The 25,147-nt window shown below is 42.9% G+C and overlaps 1 protein-coding gene across 6 annotated transcripts in view; it reads right to left on the bottom strand.

The window, feature by feature from the left end:
- Window positions 1–3,030: 3,030 nt before the first annotated feature.
- Window positions 3,031–25,147, bottom strand: part of PLCH1 (phospholipase C eta 1) — a 942,696-nt gene continuing 920,579 nt past the window's right edge. For 3 of the 6 annotated variants that reach the window (XM_078667764.1, XM_078667765.1, XM_078667767.1), the window contains 6 exons: window positions 17,563–17,647; window positions 13,894–14,040; window positions 10,006–10,085; window positions 8,253–8,312; window positions 7,515–7,872; window positions 3,031–5,911 (listed from right to left, as the gene is read on the bottom strand). In XM_078667764.1, the coding sequence (XP_078523890.1) occupies window positions 3,891–5,911; window positions 7,515–7,872; window positions 8,253–8,312; window positions 10,006–10,085; window positions 13,894–14,040; window positions 17,563–17,647 (2,751 nt within the window). In that variant the 3' untranslated portion in view covers window positions 3,031–3,890. Of the gene's footprint in view, window positions 5,912–6,189; window positions 6,218–7,514; window positions 7,873–8,252; window positions 8,313–10,005; window positions 10,086–13,893; window positions 14,041–17,562; window positions 17,648–25,147 lie in introns of all 6 variants that reach the window. The other 3 variants (XM_078667766.1, XM_078667768.1, XM_078667769.1) reach the window with 2 other exon arrangements.

Raw genomic sequence — 25,147 nt, 5'->3', positions numbered from 1 at the left:
TCCAATGGGAGAGGGCTCGGGGATGTCCAGGTTACTTTGGCCACCAACTGTTGAACCAATCTTCTTGAGATGAATCAAAAAACAAGATTTCGGTTTTATCAGAGTTGCACTTCAATTTGCTCATGTTCATCCAATCAACCACTTGAACAATACAATTTTTAAAATCATGTTGGGTGATATTAGCATTTTTCTCATTAAAATGATATCCTGAGTGAAATCTTCATAGGAGATGATTTGAATATATGTTAGGGGCCAGAGAAGCCATATTAACATTGAATAAAGTTGAGCTCTATGAACACTACTACGGAACCCCATATCTAAGAGCTTTACTGATAGATTTGAAGTTGCTAAATTAAACAGATTGACCTCGAGGAGGAGCCTAGCTTACAAACATGATGGCCGCCTAATCCTTCGGCTCCGCCGACCCTTCCGCTCTCCTCCCGTCCCGGGACCTATCCTGGCATTAATCCTGTTCCTGAGTTCGATTTTCGGGTTCGGGAGGAGACCCCGACTCCATTGGTGTATCCTCTTACGCGCTCCCTGCCGCTGAAGCGTTGGGACGTTCTCGCCTTCTCCCGGACGCTGCCCGGCGCTGAGGGGTCTTTGTTCTTCGGCTCTGGCTGCCTTCACCCCGGAACACAGCGGCCGCAGTGGACGTAATCGGGCCGGCCGGCGGCTCGCAGTGGCTGACTTGGATGTTTACGTTCTGCCCGCTCTCCTCATCTTTAAGTAGACGGCATACCGGCTGTGCGTGCAACATTGTTTCACCGTCCAGGCTTGTCTGTGCCTTTGTTCTCTTCTTGGTTCGCTCCGTGATGGGGCGGGCGCCATTTTAAAGTCCGAGCAACTGGACCTTGTTCTCACGATCCTGGCCTACAACTACTGACATGGCAGCGGCAGTCGCTACGTTTACCCCTGCATTGTGCAGCAGGGTCTGTGCTCCCTTGGTGCCCCCGGCCAGGGGGTGCTCTCAAGTTCACCGGCATGGTGCTCAGCTATCTGATGGTAACGTGGAGGACCAGTATTGTGGGCTGCAACGACTTACTGAGCCAAATGTGTGGGGATCTCCCACATCCTCCCATTCTAGGGCACCGGTGCGGATTGCAGATATTCTGGGAGCCCTGGGTCTTTTTCGATCTGCTCTATGCGGCGACGCCTATGACCTAGGACTCCGTCTGGATGCCGTTCTCTCTGCTGTGCCCTTGCTTGACCGAGCACATTCACGACTGCGGAACGATGAGCCATATCCTGTGTCCGATTTTTGTGGACTGCCCGCCCGGGAGTGCCCGGGGGTGCTGGAGGTCTGTGCTCCTGATGTTCCCGCAACGCTGTTTTCGATGAAGACGCAGCGGTCTGATGTCTGCGTGTTGGTTCACTGTATAGGATCTCGTCCTCAGACGCCATGTTTGGACACTCCTTTGTGGATTATTGGAGCCGCTTTTTCTGTGGCTTTGCAGCTGCTGCTCCTGCTCTGGCCGGGTGGACTGCTACAGTGCGATGACCACCTTTATGTCGCTGTTGCACGCATGTCATTGGATTGGACTGACTTTGATGGAAGGCGCTGTGCTATGCTGGGGTCATGTTGCTGGTTTGTCCCATTCAAGACGGCTACTGTGCTGCTGGACCACGTCGATATTCCTGATCGCAGGGGACAGGGCTAAGTTCCCCCTGTCTATGACTGTGGTAGCGTATACTGTCTGGGCGGCAAGGGGTGAACGGGGCTTTGAGGTCGGACTTTGTCGCTGTACCGGGTGGCGGGGGGGGTCGGGGATGTCTCCTTTCCCGTCAGACTTATTGTTGCTCGTTACGCAGGGAGGCTGGTGGTGAGCCGGGGATACTATACGTTTATTTTGTGTCTGTGGCGGGGTCTAGGGATGGGTGGCCCGACTATTACCTGCCGGGTGCGGGTCTTTTTCTCTCCTCCTCCTCTCTTTATATCTTTATAATTCCCTACTGTGGGGCAGTTCCGGGGCGACAGGCACGCTGTTAGTGGGTTTGGCCATAGTCATTACAGGAGTGCTGGGTGGTGGGTGTGGGGGGGGTTTGTTCTTTTAGTTTGTTTTGTTATATGGTCACTATCGCTCTTTTCCGTCTTTGGGAGGGTTCTTTCCTCTTCGTAGGGTTGGCTGCTTCGGGGTTTCGTACCTTTTTATCTTCCTGTATTTCAATGAATCATTGTTTTCGTTCTTGGGGGTGGGCTTCCTGGGACTGTGAGTGGAACTGTTGTTTGTATGTAACGCTGCTTAGTATTCGATCTTATTGTCGCGGTTGCTTAGGATATATAGTTGCTGTATTTATGGCCTACTTTCGACTGTAAATGGGGTACGCCCCACTTGTTGCGTTTCTTTTGTATCCCTTTCTGTAAGGTGTGTATTCCTTCCTGTTGCAGCCCCCTCGCTTCATCTACTTTAAAACGAAAACCTCTTCTCTGGTGTTGCGCATCCCGTAGTCACTTCTGTCGGACTTCGCTATATTCTGATTGTATGTGGTTACACTGTTCTCCTGCTTTTTCTATCTTTGCGGCCGGCCGTGATGGTTGTGGGCTTGCGCATGTATCTCCTGTTTTTGTCTAAATAAAGGTTTTCAAAAAAAACAACAAAAAAAAACAGATTGACCTCTGTTGCCGAGGAATTATTTAATCCACTGCAAAGCTGATTAGCAGATGTAGACGTCTGTTAGTCTCTGAAGAAATGGTAGATGAGACACTGTAACAAACGCCAAAAAGTTCTAGCAAAATTAGGAAGGTGCTCTGACCTTGGTCAGAAAGTAAGCTATAAGTGCAACGGTGCACATTTCCCCTTTCTAAAGCTTACTCATCAATAACACAACAGTACAAAAAAGTAACACAAAAAAGTGGGTTGGAAACAGTTTACGTTTTCCTGTTTCTGTAAAATACCTATTTAAGCAGGAATAAAATGCGTATTTGTTTTTACTTTTACGCATTTCATGGAATGGTACACAACACCAAAGACAATACTTAATAACAGCATCAACAATAGATACATCATGGCACGTCCTATTTCTTTCAGTTTTATATTTTATTTCCGAGGTAAAATAAATATTTAAGGATTCCAAAGGCCATGCCTGGTTGACATACTTCCAATATTACAAAGCTGGGTTGGTGATTTTCAGAGACTGCACAAGGTGACCTCATAGGAAAAATATGTTTGAACAAAGGTGCATGCTCCAAAAGGGGGAGAGAGATGGCATTGACATTCCTAAAAGCTTAATGACCGTAAAAAATCAAAATGAATCTTGGAGGAATTATTGTGGCATGACTCCAAAGAAAAAACTGAATTTAAGAAGTGGGCAGATTGAAATGTAATGGACAGCTGTTTTTGCAAATTACAAGGCCGGGATTTAAACACCACACCTGCATTACATTATATTTAAATTAGCTCTTACATTTCACTAGCCCTAGTTTTGTGTAAAAAATAAATTAAAACAATAAAAACAAATTACAAGTGTCCATAATCATTCTGAACTCAAAGATAAAAATGGTTTAAAAGTCGCTAGTTCTTCTTAAAAATGTACGCTGAGACTTATTGCAATGAAATATTTGCTGATGTGCTGCACAGTTTTAAAACTTTATCATGTCAATGCTCATGCATTTCAAATATAGGACATTTTCAGTCCTCAGATATACTGCGTGCAAATAGTTCCCTGGCGAACTGATTTAAACAGCTACACAAAGTATATACAAACATAAAAAGTTACAGAATGTATTTACAGACAACTTAAACAAGAAGAGCACATCAATATGGAGGAAGACTCAATCACTAGTTTGGAAAGTTCTGAAAAATGTACAAGTCTGGAAGTGTACTTCGTAGGAAATGTTCCCAATTGAACAAAACCATGTAAACAACGTGGAAACTTTCTTTTCATAAAATTTACAGTCTCAGTAGGAAATATATTTCAGGTTCATCAGTAGTGCAGGGATCAGTCTGCAATGCAGAATAATCTGCACAAAACGGATCCTTATACCTATATCGAAGTGAAGTGCAAGAGCCTTCTGGCACGCCCCGCCCTTCGAGGCTCTCCCCATTAAAATCATTTAAATATCCAGCTATGTAAGAACCAGTCGAATGCCTATTGGCAGGATGTGGCGAAGCGGTGGGTTTGTTGCGAAAGACCACCGAAGAAACACCAGAGCTCAAAAGCTTTTGCTTATTAGCTTCCTGTCTCTCCTTGGCACGACTTGCGATATTGCGTACCCTACTTTGACTTCTAGTTGATAGTTTTCTCACCATTGGCTTTGGGATATCATTGTCGATTTGCTGAGAATAAAAAGAGGGGCAGACATCTTCCTGTTCAAAGGACACAAGTTTTCTCAACTGTTCAGTCAGAGGGTCAGAAGTCGGTGTTAAGCTTCTTGTACATGCTGTGTTTCCGTTTCCAACACCAGCAATAAATCCCCTACTTATGCGCTTATACTTACTATCAAAGTTGCAGGAGATGTCCTCTGAAGTCAAATCTCCAAGGCTTTTTGATTTGCATGGACTAGGTTGCTTACTTATTGCAGTTGACTGGAAAGGTAAAGATTTTTTGGACTTGGGGGTATTTCTGTTATGTAATCTGCTTCTTCGGAAGACATACAATGAATCATTTGGGTTATTTACAGTTTGCAGATCAATGTCTTCTAAAAAGTCATCATATTGATGCACTTGCTGGGGACTTTTCTGTTGGGCTGGGGTTAAGAAAATCTCTGGCTTATCAAGCACAGGATTTGGGTTATCACCATTTGATGAGCTATGTAAGCCATTAGCATAGTGATCAAGTGATTCAATACTATGGTGTTGGTTCACGAGAGAAGCAAATTGGTTCATTACATTTGTTTCATTCTCAGCAATAGCTATCAACTGGTCTTGACACTCTCCCTCAAGGTCAATTAAACTACTTCCGGCAGAGTTAACAAAAGGATTCGGACCATCTGTTGCAGCAAATGGGCTACAATTCTCCAGAGTTTCCCAGCTCGATAGCCATGTGTTTCCTTGCTTTGTTTGCAGTGATATCTGAGGAGATGCATGAAATGATGGTTGGTTCTCTTCGGTCTCAAAGAAATTGCTGCAATGGAGTTTATTTTTCCCTTCATAGCTAGGAGCAGGTGACAATACATCCTCATGAGTAATTGTGTAAACAGAATGCTCAGTTGTCTCAGGACTGGAGAATATGGTAGTGTCAGCAGTTGAGTATATGGCTGATTGCACAGGATACACACTGGAAAATGTTGGATTTTTGGGTGTGTTTAGACTGAGTGCAAACATGTGTGATTGTCCAGATGTTAGTGTCTGGCTGCTGGTTCCATGAAGGCTTGAAACAAAAGTTAAATTTGTTTTGTCATCTGTGCTATCAAACATTTTAATTAACGCAGAAACAGAATTGCCATTATCACTCTCATCAGTTGATGACATCTCATTGATAAGTTGAGAAATGTCAATGTCCTGCATGCCAGCAGCGCTGTGAAAGTCTTGGGGGTCAGTACAGACTGTAGAATACGCATCCATCGAAGAAAGAGATGCAGTCAGCTCACTTTCTCCAGCTACATCACACTCCAAACTTCTGATCTTTGATTCTCTCTGCACATCATCCTCATTTGCCATATTCTGTTTCTCTTTTGCCGTTTCCATGTTAAATTCTTTATTTAATGCCACAGAATGAACTTCTGATTGGTCGTCAATTTGCTTTGCATGAGACATTTTATTGTGATATTGCACAGGCATTCGACACGAAAGGTCTACAATTTCTGTATATTGATTTATACACAATTCCTTGGTAGCTCCGTCATGAAAAACACCCTCCTGATCTTTTCTGGCCAGAGACGAAGGTAGCAAAAAACGTGTTTTTTCCTCATGTGTTGTAAAAAGGGTTTCTTGATCTGATGAGATTTTCCTGTTTTCACCTTGACAGCTTTCTGTTGAAACAAGTAAACAACACATTAACATTATGTATGGTTGTTTGCACACTTACACATTTAACCAGACTGACAAATGAAGAACATTAAACTGTTAATGGAATACATTACTATGGAATTGTGCAGGTCTGGAAATATAGGTGTGGTATGAATACATGGGGAAGTACATTGCTAAGATTTTCACTGAAACTTCCAATAAATGTAAATTACATCACATTTGTGATGTAATATATTTTACAAATGTCAATGAGGGATCATGCTCTGTGATTAATGATTACCTTCTGAGGATTCCTATTCAGATTTGTACTATAAGGAAGAGGGGCAATAAAAACAGAACAAAAGAGCTCTGTTAAAAAGAATCAAATATCTGGTAACATGCACGATTATGAGATGAAACATTTGATATTACATAGTTGGCGGCAATACATTTTCCAAGTAGTACTGTAATTGGGGTGCCTGCAGTGAAAGACAGGAACATTTTCTGATCAGCGTCAAGAAGGCATGATATAATTTTCAAGAGTTGAGAAATGTGGTCTTCTGAAATGAATTGATCAACCAACTTTAATACATATTCTTGTCATGTCATCCATCAATAGGGCCTGTCGAGCATCCACAGCAAAGGATTAAAAAACAGAGTATCTCAGCACAAGAAACTGCAATACAGATCTGTCTTAGTTAGGTAAAACGTGAAAGTGGTGTAGTGATAGTGTGTATGAGGAAATGAGAGGTTTTAAGTGATAGTTAGAAAGTGGATAGGAACTAGTGAGTTTAGCGGTCTTATATTTTAATTTTTCAGTGTAGGGTATACGTTAGAGAAGGAGCAATAACCATTGAGAAATCAAGAGTATTTGAGGGTGCACCAGTAACAACAAATGGATATGGTGAGTACGTTTAAGACTGATAGATGGGTAGATAAAGCAAGAGCTGAGTGATAATTTTAAAGAAAATTTGAAAGAGCAGTAGTCCAAGTGTGCCCGAGTGAGGATGGTTTAGTATTAGCGAATGTAAGGCTAGTAGGAGCTTGAGATCTTTGATGATATGTGTACCAAAAGGTTTCTGAAAGTATAAAAACAGGTTTAAATGAGTCTGGGTAGCGGGTTTCAAGGAGTAAGGTGACTGGGTTAACATGTGTAATTGAGGATAGCTGTGTGTTGGAAATTTTGGATAAAGTGACTTTTTATGATATGTGAATGTAGGTAGGGAAGGATAAGTTTGATGATGTGATGGAAAGGCGTGGGTTGTGAGTGTGCATACATATCTATACAGAGTATATGCATAAGGAATAATGAGCCTACTTATTATCAATGTCAAGCCCCAAACCTATGACACAGAGCTTTGATAAGATTGACTTAGCATCTGACCATCCACAAAATTACTTCCTCCTTCAGATCAAATAAGTCCGGTCAGCATATTCTCAAATGAGGTGCAAGGACCACCGAATACCTGTGATGTGGCATAACCAGTCTACAGCTCCTTATCGAAATCTCGGTTTTGGTTTTCCCATATGACTGCAAACGACACTACTAAAGCAATTCACTTGAGATTTTCCAATTTACCTCAAACCTCAATTTACCACAAAGCAGTAATGTTAGTAATGCTTTACCTTGAGCATTATCCTTTCCTTTGGTATCTTTAACTATTTCCAACGTAGGAGTAGTCAACCCTGCAAGGATTTTTTCAACTGGCATTGAAGCAGGACGTGCCTGCAAGCTCCGGGCTGTTCGCCTCATGACGACATCCTTTTCCCTTGGACCAACAGTCTCAGACACAACATCTTTAGAATCTGTAGTTTCCTGGAAACCAATTTTAGTCTTCTTCCTCGCCTTTGCTGGAGCACTGGCTGAGCGGCGGAGCAGTCTGTCACCTATGGAGCGCTTTCGTACACAATGGCCATTGCTTTCCAAAGAACTGTGCTTTGGATTTTTATTGAACAGTCCTTTAAGGCTGTTGAATTGTCTATTCTGGAAAACAAAAATGGAACCAAGTAATTGCACCAAAAATGCTAATAAATACTGAGCACTCTTTGCATGCTTTATTGTAAATGATTAAAAAAATAGTACACCACAGCAAACTACAAGTCTCTGCCGTCCACAAGCTCATGCATGTATGACGATCTCCTTGGTAATAAAGAAGCTTGTCCATATTGATATAAATCATAGTTTCCAAAATGTTTCTCCTCTGAGACAAACAAAATGCAAGTATTAACAAGGAGAGTATGGCATGGTTTCAATAAAACAATGTTCATTTTGAGGAAAATGAAGTGACATGGCGTTTGCAAGTCATGCGAGCAGGAACCAATCAACAAAGCTGTGCCTGGCAAGTACATGCTGATATAGACTACCTTTGTGGCTCCTAGAAAGTGCAATATAGTGTAACTGGGATTGAGGATTAATGGACTCCACTGAAATGGAAAGAAATACATTTTTAGCTTATGCAGTCACAACTTAGTCGCTGCAAGCACCATTCGCTGTCAAGCAATACAAATATTAATTTCAAAAGGTGCAAGAAACAAGTAATGTTTTGCCTCAAAATTAACTATGAAACATGATACATTTACTTAAATCAAAAAGGGGATCCTTTGTGCTTGTGATTTACGAAAGTAGAGGAGCACTGTTTGGATGAGTTTCAATGTAGCGAATAAATGATTTATTCGAGTGAGTTCATGCTGATGATTGATGACCGTATGGTGGTGGTAAAACGGAGTTAGTCACTTTTTTAAAGAGATGTGAGTGTAGTTAGATAAGGAAAACATTGACGAAGAGACGGGCTTAGGGGCCGAGAGTATGTTATAATGGGATAGTGTGTTGTGTCTGCCCTCAACCTGATTCGAGCATTCGTGTCTGAATCATGATTTAACTGGGCCATTAATACTGTGCCCAGTAGGTTAGTGCCTCCATAATAAGCAACAGGAAAACCCTTCCGCAAATGGTGAAGGTACAACTGTATGTTCCAGGTTTTTGCACCTGAGAAGTGGGAAAAGCCTGTGGTATTGCTATGTGGTCTACATGCCGTAGCCTAAAGTTTTTTTTTGTCTCAATTATCGTAATTGCACACCCCTTAATTCTGCACCTGACAGTATCGGTATTTACTAGGTGCACAAAGATGCAAAAATGAGGCTTTTAGTTGCAATGTCAAGCAGCCTACCTATAATACAGAGTATTTATACAGCTGCCTTATCATCTGGCCATCTACAAAGAAGGATGTAGTAGGAAGTCAGTTTTGAGCAATCTAACGTGTATTAAGATTCCTCATTGGTCTTTGTTTGACCAATACAAGGCTTTTCATACTCTACAGAATCAAATGAATAAATGGGAATTTAAGAATGAAAATGAAAATATACAGACTCAATCAAATCAAGAGACTCCTCAATACCTGGCTTTTCAGTTTAGATTTTTACTTCTTAATGTTATTTTGGGATCAGACATGCTTTTCTTCTGAGTAGCGGTTGCGCTCTATAAATCTTTAATAATTTATTACAGACTAGACAAAAACATTAAAGCTTAGGTGTGTCAATTATCTGAAAAATAGAAGTCGAACATAGTCGCAAAGTGGAATTTATTGTACTGAAAGCACTAGGGAAATATTTAAAGACAATATTGGTAGGCATTGGACTATTGTCTCCTACTAAAGCATATTTGACATATTTGACATACATTTTGCATGGCATCGTATTGTTTTAAAATAATATTCATCACGTTAACGTTATAAAAGCAGAGAGTGTACCATGCACTGAATCAAGTAGACGTTTTCAACAAAACAATTGCCAGTCGGTATGAAATCTTAACACACATTTGCACTTTCTCGAAAAGCAAAACTAGCGCATGATCTGAAATGTTCAGATGTTAGAACTAAAGTTTACAAAGTAATGTCAAGGCAACATGAGCAAAACTATTCTGTTAAAATAGTTACTGTAAGGCGTGGCACTGAATAAGAAGCCTGCAATTCAATTGCATGAAAAAATGTTGAAAATTAATACAGCAATAACCAGAAATGTAAAACACATTTTGTGTTAGGGTTTGCGTTATTTCTCAATCCAGTATGGCTATGGTACAGTGGAGTTAAAGTGTGTGCGATCATTTCTAATTTTTACCCACCTTTCCATATATTTCGTTAATTGTAATGTGAACAAAGATTGATGCTTCGGTTAGTCCTTCCAAGTACACATGTCGATAACCTAAAAAAAAAAGTAATTAAAAGTTCTATAAAGTAACCAGTAAATACGTAAACTCTGAGCTAATTTACAGTGTTCTCAATAATGTTTACAAAGCTGCAGGTTACAGAGACACCAAGAGGAGCTAAAATATTGGGCTACATTATAGCTTTCTGTTGCCCCTGCACACTGGTGCAAAAGAGAGCAGTGTGACGCTTTAAAAGAACTGAGTCAGTCTTCAGCGCATGCTCTTCAGACAGTGCCGCACAGAAACACAGAGTTGTGGTTTCGAGCTGCGCCGCTTGCATCACATGTGCTGACGCGGGTAGTTGCCATGTTCACACATGCACGTTATGAACGTTGCCAGTGGCAAGCTCTGACAAGTTTCAGTCTGAATCCAGATACATTTTATTAGGTGGAGTCTATAGCATTTTTCTTTGCTATGAAATAATTGACTAATATAGCTTTGAATGTATTGCTGTGTGCCTTGAACTTGGTAAAAATGGAGCTGAAGGCAGTGAGAGTTTCTGTCAGTGGGGCAGTATGGTGTTCAGTGAGGGAGAGGATGTGGCACTATGGCCAGAGCTGCTGAATTTTTATCTGGGGATTCAAGGTTCGCCCTTCATGACCAGTCCACCAGACAACTTTCCTGAAGTAGCATATTCGCATGCTAGACCTTAGAAGGCCCTGCTAGACCTTAGAAGCCCTGGTGTCTTAGCACCAGCAAGTGGACACTCGTGGTGGCAAGTGTGGGTTAACCTTGAATGCTTGTCCACCACAATCAATACTGAAGTTCATCTCCTGTCTTGCGGGCAGGCCTACGAAGCAGCACACCCTAGAGCAACAGTGATCCAGTCACTGTGACTCTGTCACTGAGGTCACAGGAACCTTGAGCAGGCTAAGGCAATGAGAACGGTGTGACTGCACCGGGCACCTATTTAGGGTGGGGGCATAGTGTTTGCAAGTGCATTATGTTTTAAAAAATCTTGCTGCCTCCTTCCTGGCCTCCAGCAATTTTCAGCAACAATAAAAATGTCATGATAACTCCGGTGATTAATGTTCTTCTTAGAAAGAGTTTGGAATTTTGTCTAGTGGAAGGGTTGACTCCTGGAAAGGTAGTGCAGAGTGTTAATGTGCCTGCTGCAAAGAACATGCTAACTAGGTGAGTGGATTACTGATTTTGTCAAAGAGATCGTTTTGTTACTTGCAGTTTATAAGTTAAAATCCTAACAGAGAACAGTGAGCTATTAAACTATACTGCCTACTAGTATGGTTGTCATGTGACTTCTACACCTTGTAGTCCTTTGTCTTACGCAACATTTCCTATACAGAGATTTACACACGTATAAATGATTGTCTCGGAGTAGTGTGTGTGATGTAAAGTGCTCTGACACGCAACACTGGTATGAGCAGCACTGTTAATCAAATGTAATGCATCTGAGAAAGAGTGTGGTTATGTAGCCTTGAGGTTGAACTCTTAAAGCATGGTAGTGGGGGAGTCTGAGGCGTAGGTGGTCATGGGGGGGCACCAACAAACATTGTTGTACAGGGCGCCACCAGCACTGATGCCGGCTCTGCCCTCGAGGCCAGTCAGCCACACCCACTGGTACCTCCATTGGCCTTGTTTCAGCAGTAGTAGCTGCAACTCAGCATGGATCGGCAATGCAAGATTTGCACGCACACCAAACTATGTTTGCAAACTTCACAGTCTCTCTGCATCATGCACAAGCACTTTTAACATGTGCTACCTGCACTGGGGCCACTGGAATTATGCAGCAGTGTTGACTAAACTATGCGGCAAAAAAAGGCTGCAGCATAATGCAATATATTTTCTTACACTTTATTAGTTTGACATTTTTACACATGTTAAGTCTCTGCAAAGATTCTGCCTCATTAGTACCAGTGTAACATACAAATGCAGCAGTGAGAAGGGTGATCAGTCAACCAATCAGTCAAAGGGCCGTCCACTTTGCAGCAACACAAGTCACGTTTTTTAGTAACTGTTTATCTGTTTAAGCTACAAAAATGATTAGTTAAATCTGTAAGATTATGCAGTGGATGATATAGTATGTGGCAAATAGGGCAGAGCCATAATTATATAGAAAACATTTGCAAACTAGGATATTTTGCCATTCATGTTTGAACTGGTCTTGTGAAAGAAGGGGAGAGAAGTGCTGATGACAGAAACTGTATGGCTCGGAGACAAACGGCTTGTAGTTCCACTTTGTAGCGCATTTTGGACATTGTGTGATAGGAAATATATTCCACTTTGTGAATTTATTTAAATGCCAATAACTCATATTAAATCTTAAATGAACAAGTGTATCCATTGGTTGAATTAAATAACACAATAAGCTGTAACTGGTCAGTGAAATGCCAAACAAATACTAAAAATGGGATGTTTTGCACATTCTGGCCACACCTCTGACTCCGCCCACTGATCAAATCCTTGGGTTATCCCAGCCCTCTGAGTCTCCACCCACAGTTCCCCTACTTTTTTTTTTTACCCACTTCGAACAGTGGTCTATACGTAGACCAGGGTGCACATTCGGAATGTCAAAGGCATGACATGAAGCAAGATGATGTACTCATATCAGCACTGTCATGTACATCTCAAGAGCCTGTGGTGGAAGAGGCAGTACTTTAGTCTATCGATATTGGACTAGGAAAAACATAAAATGAAGGAACTTTGAGGCAGGGGAAGAAAGGTGGGGGAACCTTTGCACACTCAGCCAGAGTTGGCAGCAGTAAGCAGTGGCCACACAAGATACATGTAAAGAGTTAAGGGAAGAGAAAGTAGCAGAATGAGCCCATAAGCGGGGGTAGTTGTTATGTGGAGGTTGAGGTCATCAGTGGGGCTGAAAGACAGGCATTGCCTTTGGCTAGTTGCATTGGGGCAGTTTTAAGAGTCATGCTTGGTAGGGGACTCACGAGTAGACTCAAGAATAGGCCTCTTAAAAAAAGAAACTAAGGAATTAAGTGGAGTGGTCATAACAGTAGAAACGACACTCAAGGCAGTGAAAGTGAACAAAAGGGGGCGACCAACAGGTGAAGAAAAAGCATTGGCAATGCCAATAGGTCGGGCTTTAAAGGAATATTGTGTGGTAATGTGAAGCATTATCAGGAAATAATATGGGAATAGATATGTATTTGTGTGGAAGCAAAGAACTGCAGAATAATATTGGTGTGGGCTAAGAGGTCAGGTGAGAGTTGCACTGTCATACCAGGTCTGAAATTCCATGTAGGTTAATAGCTGCCTCCTCCCATCTGTGTCGCTGCCAGAGAAAACTACATACTTTATCTAGTTATCTAAGACCATGTAATACACAGTCAAGCCAGATCATGAAAAGTGAAACAAGAACACATGACCAAGGCTTACCCTATTCCTTTTAATATACTGGAGGTAAGTAAGGCATTGGTGGGTTATGGCAAGGAGGAAGAGTGTTTCAGAAAGTTTGGCTATTCTATATGAAGGGTGAGAAAAGATATTAAAGCTCTGCAAGTCAGAAACGCCTAATCAGTTGGAATAAAAGTCCATCATAGTTACTGTCCTTGACCTGTTTGGAATGTAGTGGGTTATAGCCAGGTTTTCAGGTGGACAGAGTTTCTATGATCTATTTCAGCAAGAAGACCCTTCTTTAACATCTGCTCTTCTTCATTTCCAAGTAGATTTTCCTAAATAAATTTGTTTTAGAGTGTTAAGCAAGTTACGTAAATGTTGTCACTAACTCACTGAATTCTCAACATAATTTAGCGCAATACCAAGAACATAACTGCATTAATTAACATTTTAACTTATTTAATTTTAAAAATGAATGGGAAATGTACCAACCAGGCATAAGACTACTGAAGGTCACCGTTCTTTGTCCCACAAAGTCTCGGCCTATAGGATCATGATCCCAAACGAGAAAGCGGACTAGTGCAATTTCTGGCATGTGTATGGTAAATGTGAGCGTCTCCTCCCAAACGGGGTTAAATCCTGAAAATGTAAAAATCAAATAGTATATGAAGTTAAGTAGAAATGTTATAGGATCATTTATTACATTGCAACTTTTTGTTTATGATCCTCGCAATTAAGGACAAGCATTTAGTGAATAAAATGAACTAGCTGTCATGGAACGTCCCTTAACCTTCGCATTTCAGGAATAGCTTTGACTCAGCATTCCAATTATAAGTAACGATATACCACATTTTTTAGATCTCAAAGACAAAGTATTGATCTGTTCTTCCCCTTATGCTAAACTCAGAAGTGCACAGGCACAAGTCCAATGGCTGCCTATTCTGGTTCATTGATCAGCCTTCCTTAACGTCTTCCAACATGGACTCATCTTAATTTCATATATAATACATTACAGTACCTTTCATACAATTATGTTGTTTAATCCTCGCTACATACATAGTGCCGGAGGACTAATGACTTTGACTTGAAAAAACGAATTGTGCAACAAACAATAACATACACCTCTGTTTGAAGGCTTCCACAAATAGGTACAATTAAGACACTTTAGGGCCAGTTGTCTCGTCGACAGGACCACCTACAACAACCCAACCCTCTTCCAAGGAATCTGGCAATAGAGCACTATAGAAAGTGGCCATTAACTGATTCGATGATGCCCAGAAGAAGCAAACATTGACCTCACACTCCATCCGTGTTTCATTAACTCTGAAAGGGAAACAGCTGTATCTACACAGGATTAAAGATCTTGTTGTCGAAAATTAAGCACAACACATTGTACCCACTTTTTTTGCCAATGCTTGTTTGTCCAAGCAGTTCCTCTTTCCAAAACTGAATTCTATCAATAAACGCAGTGAACTGAACAAGGTTCTCTACGGTTGTCCTAGCATAAGAAAATGTAGGGTCTAAGCTTCCTGGGACATGTGGCTGGACCTTCGGTGAAGGACGTCTTTTTCACTTTGTCAGTAGATAGCAAACTAAACCTATGAGCAGGGATAGTCCTGTCACCTTTAACTCCATACACTTTCCAAGTAAAATGAATCTGTGGTCTGTACTCGTGCCAAAAGCCAAACCTTTTAAGCGGCGGCAAGATATTTATGGCGTGGGTTCTTCATGACTCGAAAATCTAAATCTAAAGGAGGCACAGAATTTAAGCAAAGCATTGAGAACAGCACTAAACAATTTTGGAATTAGTAGTGAGCTGGTTCCATTTTTAGGTCTCGCCTGAGCCAGCGCATGCGCGGCCCTTGCGAGACTTTTAGTAAGGAGGCTTCAAAAAGCTGACCACATGCTTTTTGTGTGGTCTCAAGCATGCGGTCACGCACATGGTTACACACACAGGCGCCATCTGGCTTTCCTATGTCGTCATGGCTCATTAAGCTCATCGCTTGCGGGCACCCTGATGATTGCAGTGCCAGCAGCGTTTTTCTTTTTTTTCTTTTACAAGCACGCATGTGGCGTGTGCTTTAAAAAATCAGCATTAGTTATTCACTCCTGCACAGCTTTTATTTTGCGTGTGCTTTAAAAAATTATTTGGTCCAGTGCCAGATGAAGGCGTAGTCTTCATTTCCACATATTCTGAATTGAACGTATAGGTGTTAAAAAAGGAAAATCCTGCACGTCTGCTTTGCCTTTTGTTTCAGTGTTCATCATTTAAAAAGCATTTAGCTAACATGATTAGAGTACTCATCCTCTGCCGTGGGTCCTCTGTACGTCCTTCTCCCCCACACGCATCCTTTCTGTGCCTCCCCATCACTCTTTCTCCCCCCTCCCCCCCTCGCTCTTGGTTCTGAACCTCGCTCTCTACCGAGTGGGGAGCACAAGACCCGACCCTCTTAAAGCCCTGCCAACCTTGCTTTCTCCTGCTGTACTGCTCTACTCTCGCTCTGTACCTCTAGTTCTTTCTTTCTAATTCCATAGCCCCTCCTCCTCACCTGCCTGTCATCTCTGCCGGGCTGCTGCGTTCCTCTGAGCCTGACAGGAGACAGGAAGCAGTACTGTTCTGTTGCTACCGCTTCCGGGGAGAATTTGTTGTCCTTAGCTGTCCGTGTTTACAGACAGGGTGATCTAGTCCATTGTGAGTGCTGCCGGCCTCGGAGATGCGGGGACTCTCCAGCCCATGGGCTCAGCTGCTGCCCCACAGCCCAGGCCTCCTTCTGCTTCTCTGCTACTATCTCTCCCTGGGCTCTGGCAGCACCTCTATGCCGCCCGCATCGCAGTGTAAGGACAGGGGTGGGCAGGGCACCGGGTAAACAAAGGACTGGGCACAGCTGTAGTTCATTGAAGTAGTGCATGTGGGTTATTGAGCACTTGCCGTCTTATTCCCGCACACCGTCAGTGTTAGAGTGGCATTCCTTGTGGAATTTAGAAAGTGGCATGCGGGCAGTAAACTGTTCCTGGGCTGTGTTATTTACTGTATAATTTAATTAACGCTTCACTCGTCTGTCGAAGCCATGAAGCGTGCCTTTGCATGGTTGACAGCAAGTATGAAGTTAAGTTCCTGTTACTGTAGTTGGGAGGACAGCATTGATGAGCCAGCTGACTGAGTTCTTTACAAAACATCTGATCTAAACCGCATAATTCAGTGACTTTCAATGGGGGGCAGGTCGACTTCTGCTACTTTTAGGAGGTAATCGGTCACTACTCACTAACAATGCTGTGGGTCTGTGCTCTCAAAGCCAAGAGGTCCAACTGGCATACTTCATTGAAGAAGAGATTAAACAAATCGTATTGGGTAGTAAACACTATAAATGTAATTACAATTTAAAAAAATCTTCCATTACAACTGACGTTTCCATATTCTTAAACACCCTACAACTATTGGGTTTGTCCTGAGATGCCCCAGGCCACAGAGCAGTGTATAACACTCTTTCACGTGACATTCTGTGCCCCTTGTTAGTTGTTAGACTGATATTGACATGACAGCATTATACTTCAATGATGGAATGATTAATGAAACACAAAGATTACTGTGTAGCAAGGTACGCCAAGCCTATTTCTCAGTGTTTCTAAATTGTCACCAATGCATCTCCTTGTCCAAGTTATACCAACCTATTATACCAAGCATTGGCATAGCCAATAGGTCTCGCTCGCCTTTGGGATCTTATAAGTATTTAGTTATGCAGCACAATATCATTGGTACAACAGCATCAACTGTTGCATGGCTAAACACTTATAAGGTCCCAAAGGCAATACCTATTGGCTATGCCAATGCTTGTTTCACAAGCTGTTATCTTAACGTGGCATAAAAATATTAAGAAAGTAAGTCAATTAATTAAAACTACAGAGAATATTTTAAAAATTTTAAATTCTAGTAATGGATTTGAAACTGCATTAGCAAATGTGTGAGCTGCAAAATCAAGCAACATTATTAGCCATTATGTTAGGATTGTTACGCTGTTAAAACACGCAAACCCACTCAACTTACAATATCCAGGGCGTTTGGCAAGCAATTGATATAGACCTGTAGGAGAAAGTGTGATTTAAATAGGCCCTATCACCCTTGAAAGGTAACATCAAAAAACACAATGGGGTTTGTCATCTTACCATTGTCATCGACTACTCGCGTCTGCTCCTTGCAGCAATCCGCAGGTAGGCCTATGATTTCCACTTCAACGAATGGGTCAATGATCTGTTTCAGAGTAGAATGCGGTTATAGCATGTAAGAATTGGTCAATGCCAGCATTGTTCTTTAGGTCTAACTAGAGGCAGATTAAACAGCTTTTCAGAGCACATTATCCCAAAATAAAAGAAGCATACAGGCAAGTTCAGCATTTATTGGGCATCAGTTGGAGTCTTTGCTAGTAATGCTTTGACACTAAAATGTAAAGGAGTTTTGATAAAATATAAAGGGAATTTGAGTGGGTGTTCGGGGTCTCTGAAAGAGTATCACTGTATGTTGATTATCTCCTGTTTTTTTTTCCATGACCCCCAAATATCTGGTACCAGCGTGCTTCAAATCCTGCATATATTTATGTTGGTTGAAAGCTTTATTCGATATGCAAAAGATATCTTACAAGCATAACATACATTAAAAACAACATTTTTTAGGAGAAAATACACGTATGTCATACATTTCTTAAAAGAAATAAAAATTTTAGGGAGCTCCCCAAGATAAATTAGCTAAAAAAGAATTAAACCGATATAGTCAATCTATTGCAACGAATCAACCAGGAACGTTTTAAAAATTTAGAGACACCACAGACTATAGGTGGAGAGGTATCAGTCAGTAAAATTCGAAGAGCCACCGAATGCATACGTGTTCCCAAGCGTTTGAAAAGGGGTTTCAACCAGTTTCTCCTGGGATGGATGTAGTCTGGGCACTCGAAGAGTACATGTGCCACCGTCTCGGGCCTGGTTGGACAACAAGCACAAAAGGGGGATAAATGGGCATAGGACTTCCACTTCGATATAGTTGCTTTTAGTGGTAGGGTACCAACTCTAAACTTGAAGTAAAGGGCCCTGTCCAGTGGCATAGTAATTAGGTCCATGTAGGGTTCGTATAATACCACATCCTTTATTTTGAGAAACGCTGCCGTCGAATTGCAATGATGTGGATTCCCAATTAGTTGACACGAAACCCAATCCCAATATAATTTTTTGAGGACTGCCTTAGGAGGGGCAGATCTTGAGGTCCAGCAATCTCCTAGGCCCAGTACCCCCAAAAGCGTTTTTGTGTCCCTCAGCCACTTGATCTTGTTCCAACCCCCCATGTTCAATATTTCCAATAGGCCGTCGGCATAGGATTTTAATTCAGGGACCCTCCATATGCGGGACCACAGGAGCAATGGACGAAGGCGGGCTTGGTCTTTAATACTTTTGCAACCCAAATCCAAGAGCACTGGAACTGTTGGGGTGCTCAGGGGGAGAGCTAGGAGGTCCTTCAGGAACTTGTTTTCAGTCTTGGATAAGGGTTCCAAATTGCAGTGACCCCATAACTCCGCTCCATACAGGGCAGATGTGACCCCCCTTGCCTTGTAAATCTAAATTGCAGGCGCCACTGAGGATCTGGGAGATGCATGATATTCCTTGAGTAAAGCACCTCCTACCCTTTTGTGACACAGGACCATCTTTTCAATGTGTGAAGGCCAACTCATTTTATCATTCAGGCGTAAACCCAAATAGTCAAATTCGGTCACCTTCTCCAAAGGGACTGACCTAGTTTCCTTGGCGGGCGTAGTATAAGATATTTCGTTTTTTCTACGTTTATCACCAGCCCTCTAGATTCACAAAAGTCCTGAAAGCGGATCAACAACTTCTGGAGCCCCTGAGGGGTCTTTGAAATGAGCAGAGTGTCATCCGCAAACAATAATGTTGGGATCCGCACACCCCCCAGACAGGGTGCGTCCGCAGGTTCCTTTAGGAGATGCTCCACCACACCATTTACATAGAGGGAAAAAAGTGTGGGAGCTAACACGCAACCCTGTCTGACTCCCCTACAGACGGGAATCCTATCTGTTGTTTTGCCATTTCTACCCCAGCGAACCTGGGCAAAATTGCTCGTGTGGAGTTTCATTAAAAGGAACAAAATGTACGGGGGCAGGCCCAGGCGATGGAGAACCCTCCAGAGTTCTTCCCTGGGAACTAGGTCAAAGGCAGTCTTCAAGTCAATGAAGGCCAAATAAAGACTGCCCTTGCCCAGCTCCACCACCTTCCAGTGCAGTAATGTTAGCCTAAAGACCTGCTCAATTGTACCAGTTCCTGGGCGGAAGCCTGCTTGAAATTCCGATAGGACTTGGTTCTCATCCACCCATTCAAGAATACTCCCCAGAATGACTTTTCCAGCAACTTTCTGTGTAGAGTCAATCAGGCTTATTGGCCTATAGTTCCCTGGAATGTCTCTGCTTCCCTTTTTGTATATGGGGACTACCACTGCCCCTCTCCATGACTCTGGGATCGGGCCGCCCTCCAAGATAGCATTCAAGAGGGCCGAAATTATTTGACCCCAATCCGATGGGTAGGCCAGCAGTAAATCCCCTGGGAGCCCATCCGGGCCTGCAGCTTTCAGTGGGACCACGGTTTTGATGGCATTCTCCACCTCCCGGGATGTAAACAAGCCAAAAGAGCTATCCTCCATTGAAAAGGAAAGTAGAGTTGGCTCGTTTAGTGGCCCTTCTATCGCTGAATATAAGGCCCCGAAATAACGGAACCAATTCTGGGGTGGGATGGTACAAGTTCTCAGAGTGTCGCCGGGTCTATTACGGGAGCCTATCAATTTCCAGAACCCCCTAGTATCTTTATCCTTACTAGCAACCAACAACTCTGCCCAGAATTTCTCCTCCCATTCCTTCTTTGCTAACTGGTTCAATTTAGCGTAGACCTTCCTAGCCTCCTTTATCCTAACTTGAGATTTTGCTTTGACTGCCTCAACTAGGTTTTTTTTCGCCTCCCTACAGTTGTGGTTGTACCAGCCATCTCTTTTGTTGGCCCTTTCTTTTGCCCCACCATGCCTCTTACGCACAGTAAACAAATTTGTCAAGGCCCCAGTTAGTCCACAAAATACTTCACATGCCTCCCCCGAGCCCCCTTCAACTACGCCTAAATTCTGGTGGGCTAAGGCCAATAATTGGGACACAGCCTCAAGTTTTCCGGCAAACAGGAGAAGTTTTGACCACTTCAAGCGTCTACCGCAAAGGGATACCTCCGCCTCACCCAAGTCAACTATAGCGCTAGATACGGGACCTCCACCACTGACAGACCACCACGGAGCTAAAGTGAGGGACAACAGATTATGATCACTTTCAACTGTAGGTAATATTACCATATCCCTCACTGAGCTCCACAAGCACACATCAAGCAAGATGTAATCGATTCTTGATGTGTGGTTGGGCCTATTATATGTATGGGCACCCCCCCTGTCCGAGCTTGTCCTTCCATTTAGGGCCCTCAGGCCGTACTCTGTACTAAGGGCATATATTTATGTATATACTGGCCTTTAAATCAAATCAAATCAACAATACTCAGGGACGTAGCTTAGTCAGTGAGATTCGGCGGGGGGATCTGAATGTCACCTTTCCCAACTTAAAAAACAATGGGACACAGTGTGAATGTGTGAGGTGACAAAGGTTCAGGCTGAACTACTCTCATGGGGAGCAGGGTCAGTACTGATTTGCTTTAGGTGGGCCTCATGAGCTGATGTAGAGTTTGCAACTCAAGGTCCGTCCACTCAATTTTGAGTCACACTGATCACAAATTGTATGCCAACTGAGTAAAATTTACTCTGCCATTGTAAAAGGTCCTTCAACAGGCCGGAGTAGGTGCCATCAAAAAACTATCCTACTGTCCGCCCTATTTAGAGTGGACAGTCAGTTGGCTTTTGTTTTTTACTGACCGTTACCTCCAAGTATTTTTTGCCAGTGAGGAACATTAAGAAAAAAATAATTACCCCATGCCATGGGAGAAAACTGGTGTGTGGGTCATTATTATTTCTTTTAATTTTGCAGTAACAAAATTCTGCTTGGGAGTTTGTTTTTGAAAAATGAAAAACTCTGGAAAAGTTTGACGACCAGCCGTCATGTTGACTGAGCCATCTATCAAACTTTTCCTACATTGACATGAAAAAGTCATCGCAGCAGTTCCTACCAATGTATTAAGGTGTCCCCTGGGCTGCAGAGTAAAGGCAGTAAAGGGCCCTGTCACCCTGTCTGTCTTTACTCCACCTGCTAAATCCTAAATCAGGTCCTCTGCCTAGAGTGGTACAGTTGGGAAAAACACAGTTTGGAGTGCTATCCCGGGGGATTGCTAGTGGTTAAGACTATTTGCAAGCATTCGCCCCATCACCTTTTGAGTGTTTGGTTGTCAGAAATATGCCTGGAAACCTGAAACTAATGTAGCGGTCTAAGCCTACTACTGATAATGTTTGTGGATTCTAAAAAGTAGAACATTTACATCCATTCAAGAAGTACTTCTATGAGTGCAGTTTTGCTACTTTTTTTTTTAACCAGTTCATTAAGGTGAATATTTACAAAGAAGTGGCACAATACAGTGCAGCAAACAAAGGAGCTGCATCACCTGAAGAGAGCAGAACTGCACCCTCTCTTCAAAGTAATGGCACAGTTCTTCTCTCCCCATGGGATGATGCACTTAGGGCTGCCTTGTTCCATGGTGCAACGGTGTCTGCATTATGATCAGGCTAGTTTTTGCACAGGAAGTAAAGCCTTTGTGCACAAAAACATAGCAGATCAGACTCAAGGACCCCTGATCCAACTACCAAGCCAAGAATGTATTTGTTCGGGGGGATGCCAGACCCCAAACAACATGCGCCTGACGATACTAAATTGGTGGCTTGCCTTATATGCCTGGAACCTGTGAATCTACGATGGGCCACTTGTCTTCAGATGACACCGGAGGGATTTAAATATTTGGTGGTGTATGTTTCTGGGGTAGAGCACCAAGCACGTGATTGCAATATTCAAGCTGAAATATCCAAATTACATAGAGATACTGCTTTCTGGTCTAACCCCTTTCCCTGTTGTTGATGGGCAGAGCAGCCATCTTTAAGACAGTAGCAATGCCATGACTTCTATAACAAATACAAAATTACCCCTATATAGTCCCTGGTAATGTCTTCAAATGGTTTAATTTCCTGAGTAGGGGTTTTCTCTGGGAGGGTAGACACTGAGGATTGCCGTAAGTAATTGCTGCAAGTCAACGTTTGAGGACGGTATTAGCATGGCAGATGAACAGTCCTACTACACGGCCACACATTTAGTAGTGATCGATAGTTAGTTCTTTTCCACACAGACTCACCCAGCCTCTCCTAATGAGAGATGAGCCACGATGGTCACCCATTTCTTTCACTACTTGTATGTTAGATGAGTCTTTGATATCTGGTATGAGGACTTGGGATAGTTGGGTAAACTTATCCAGAAGGCCCCTCTCTGGTAGGGAACCATAGTTCAAGAGGTAGTGGAATTGGAGGGATTCCAGGGGTGGAACAAGAACAACAACTTAACATTAGGGGATGTCATAGCAGGGACCACCATGGACCCTTTCCTTCATCTCCAGGAATTTTTTCATATGTCAAAAGAAACTTTTTATCGGTGCCTTCAGTAGTGACTCACCAATCACACCTATATTAGAGGCTTGTCCACCAAGAGTTAAGGCCCTGGATGTCCAGCTTTTAACAGGAGAAATTGGGCAGAGGCAAATCTCACTCATCTATTCTTCTCTTGTATCTAATAATACCTAAAAACTCACCTTCTCTGAATGGCATGGGAGACTGCCCTGGAGGAGCTATCTGAGGAGAATTGGAGAGATCCAAGAATGGACCGCTATAACCAAAGATAATGCTACAGTTTGGGTTAATACAACTGCATTATCATCACAGTGTTTACTTTACAAGTTCTAAGTTTTGGCTGCAATGAGAGTATCCCCTCTACCCACTAACTCTGTTGTGGTGTGAGTGAGGGTGATTTCTTCCATATGGTATGGTCTTGCCTTGTAATGAAACAATTTTGGAACAAGGTGCTGGCCATAGGTGAGGTGCTAAGATGGCCCTTAGACCCAATCCCAGACTTGCCCGTACAGCAGACCTAGACACCAATAAATATAAAATGGCCTTTTTGCACACAGGCTTCTTAGTGGCCAAAAGAGAGCTAGAGAGGAAATGGACGAATGAGTCTTTTCCACCCTTTGAATGGTTAGCCAAATTTATGGACCACTGCGTGGCCCTATAACTACCCGTATACAAATCCTGGCAATGACCAATGAAACATACTAAAATATGGGCTGAGTGACCGATCCATAAATGTATAGACTCCATGCCCATAGAGAAAAAATCCTCTCATAAATCTGCTCCAATGCATGACTTAAGGATATGGATATAGATCATGATGATGCAGGCTGGTGCACATCATTTTCATTTTCATCTATTGCGCAGCTACTTGCTACATTTATGTGACATGTTATTTTGAAAGGGGCTGAGTACTCTGATGAAAAATGCCTTGTTTGTGTTTTTTGCTAACCTAAGTAACATTTTTTTGAATAAAATTAAAAAAGGAGATGATATTGATGGGCACTGTTGCATGAGAAGCAAATGGAATGCTGTATCTAATGGTGCCATTGGTAGTGTCAGGAATAGGACTAAAGGGCTTTTGGGTAACAACACTGAGTATGATAGCTAGAAGATTAGTAAAGGTGGAGCAATTGTAAGACACTGCACATAGGTGCAGAGATCATTAATACAGACAGGACTGTGAACCATATACAATCTTGAGAGGCGCCTGCTCATCTAACACAACTACCACTTAAATGTGATGATGCTGCAGCAAGTACAACACACAAAGTATGAGTAAGTAGGCATGTCCTAGGACCCCATCCACACTAGCCATAGCCTGTGAATTGTCATACCCATGCAAAGCCCAATACCATGCTTTTGTTGCCTATGACCAGATTTTTAGAAGAGTGGTGGGGTTATTATTATTCAACACGGTGTGCATAATGGCATAGCATTCCCTCTGAGCTGCTCTATCTGCTCTATCTCCCCTCAACAAGTGGTACAAACCTCCCTCCTTTCCAATGCTGCCACAGGGATGCCAGTCACCCAGCTCCACGCTTTAGTAAAGTGGTGATGTGGGTGCCACTGTCATTTCCTCAGCAGGGCTGCTGCCTCAGGGTTCTCTTACGTAACCACCCTGTACATTGTAGGCTCTTCACTGCGAGACAAGCTACAGTAGAGTCTGCTGATTTTCAAGCATTTGTAATCAATCAATCAATGAACTTGTAAAGTGCACTACTTACCCGTGAGGGTTTCAAGGCACTGAGGGGAGGGGGTGCTGCTACTGCTCGAAGAGCCAGGTCTTGAGGAGCTTTCTGAAGGTGAGCAGGTCTTGGGTCTGCTGCAGGTCTTGGCGGCGAGGAAGGAGAAGGATCTGCCACCGGAGGTTGTTTGTTGGATGCGCGGGACGGCGGAGAGGGCGAGGCTGGGGGAGCGGAGCTGGCGGGCTGGGGTATAGAAGTTGAGTCTGTTGTTCAGGTAGGCTGATCCGGTGTTATGGAGTGCTTTTTGTGCGTGGGTGAGGATTTGGAAGGTGATCCTCTTGTTGACGGGGAGCTAGTGCAGGTCTCTTAGGTGGGAGGTGATGTGGCTGTGGCGAGGGACGTTGAGGATCAGTCGGGCGGAGGCGTTTTG

Source organism: Lissotriton helveticus, chromosome 11, assembly GCF_964261635.1.
Source record: "Lissotriton helveticus chromosome 11, aLisHel1.1, whole genome shotgun sequence".
Taxonomy (NCBI): domain Eukaryota; kingdom Metazoa; phylum Chordata; class Amphibia; order Caudata; family Salamandridae; genus Lissotriton; species Lissotriton helveticus.
The sequence above is the reverse complement of the archived record's forward strand: the minus strand, read 5'-3'. Positions and strand labels throughout refer to the sequence as shown.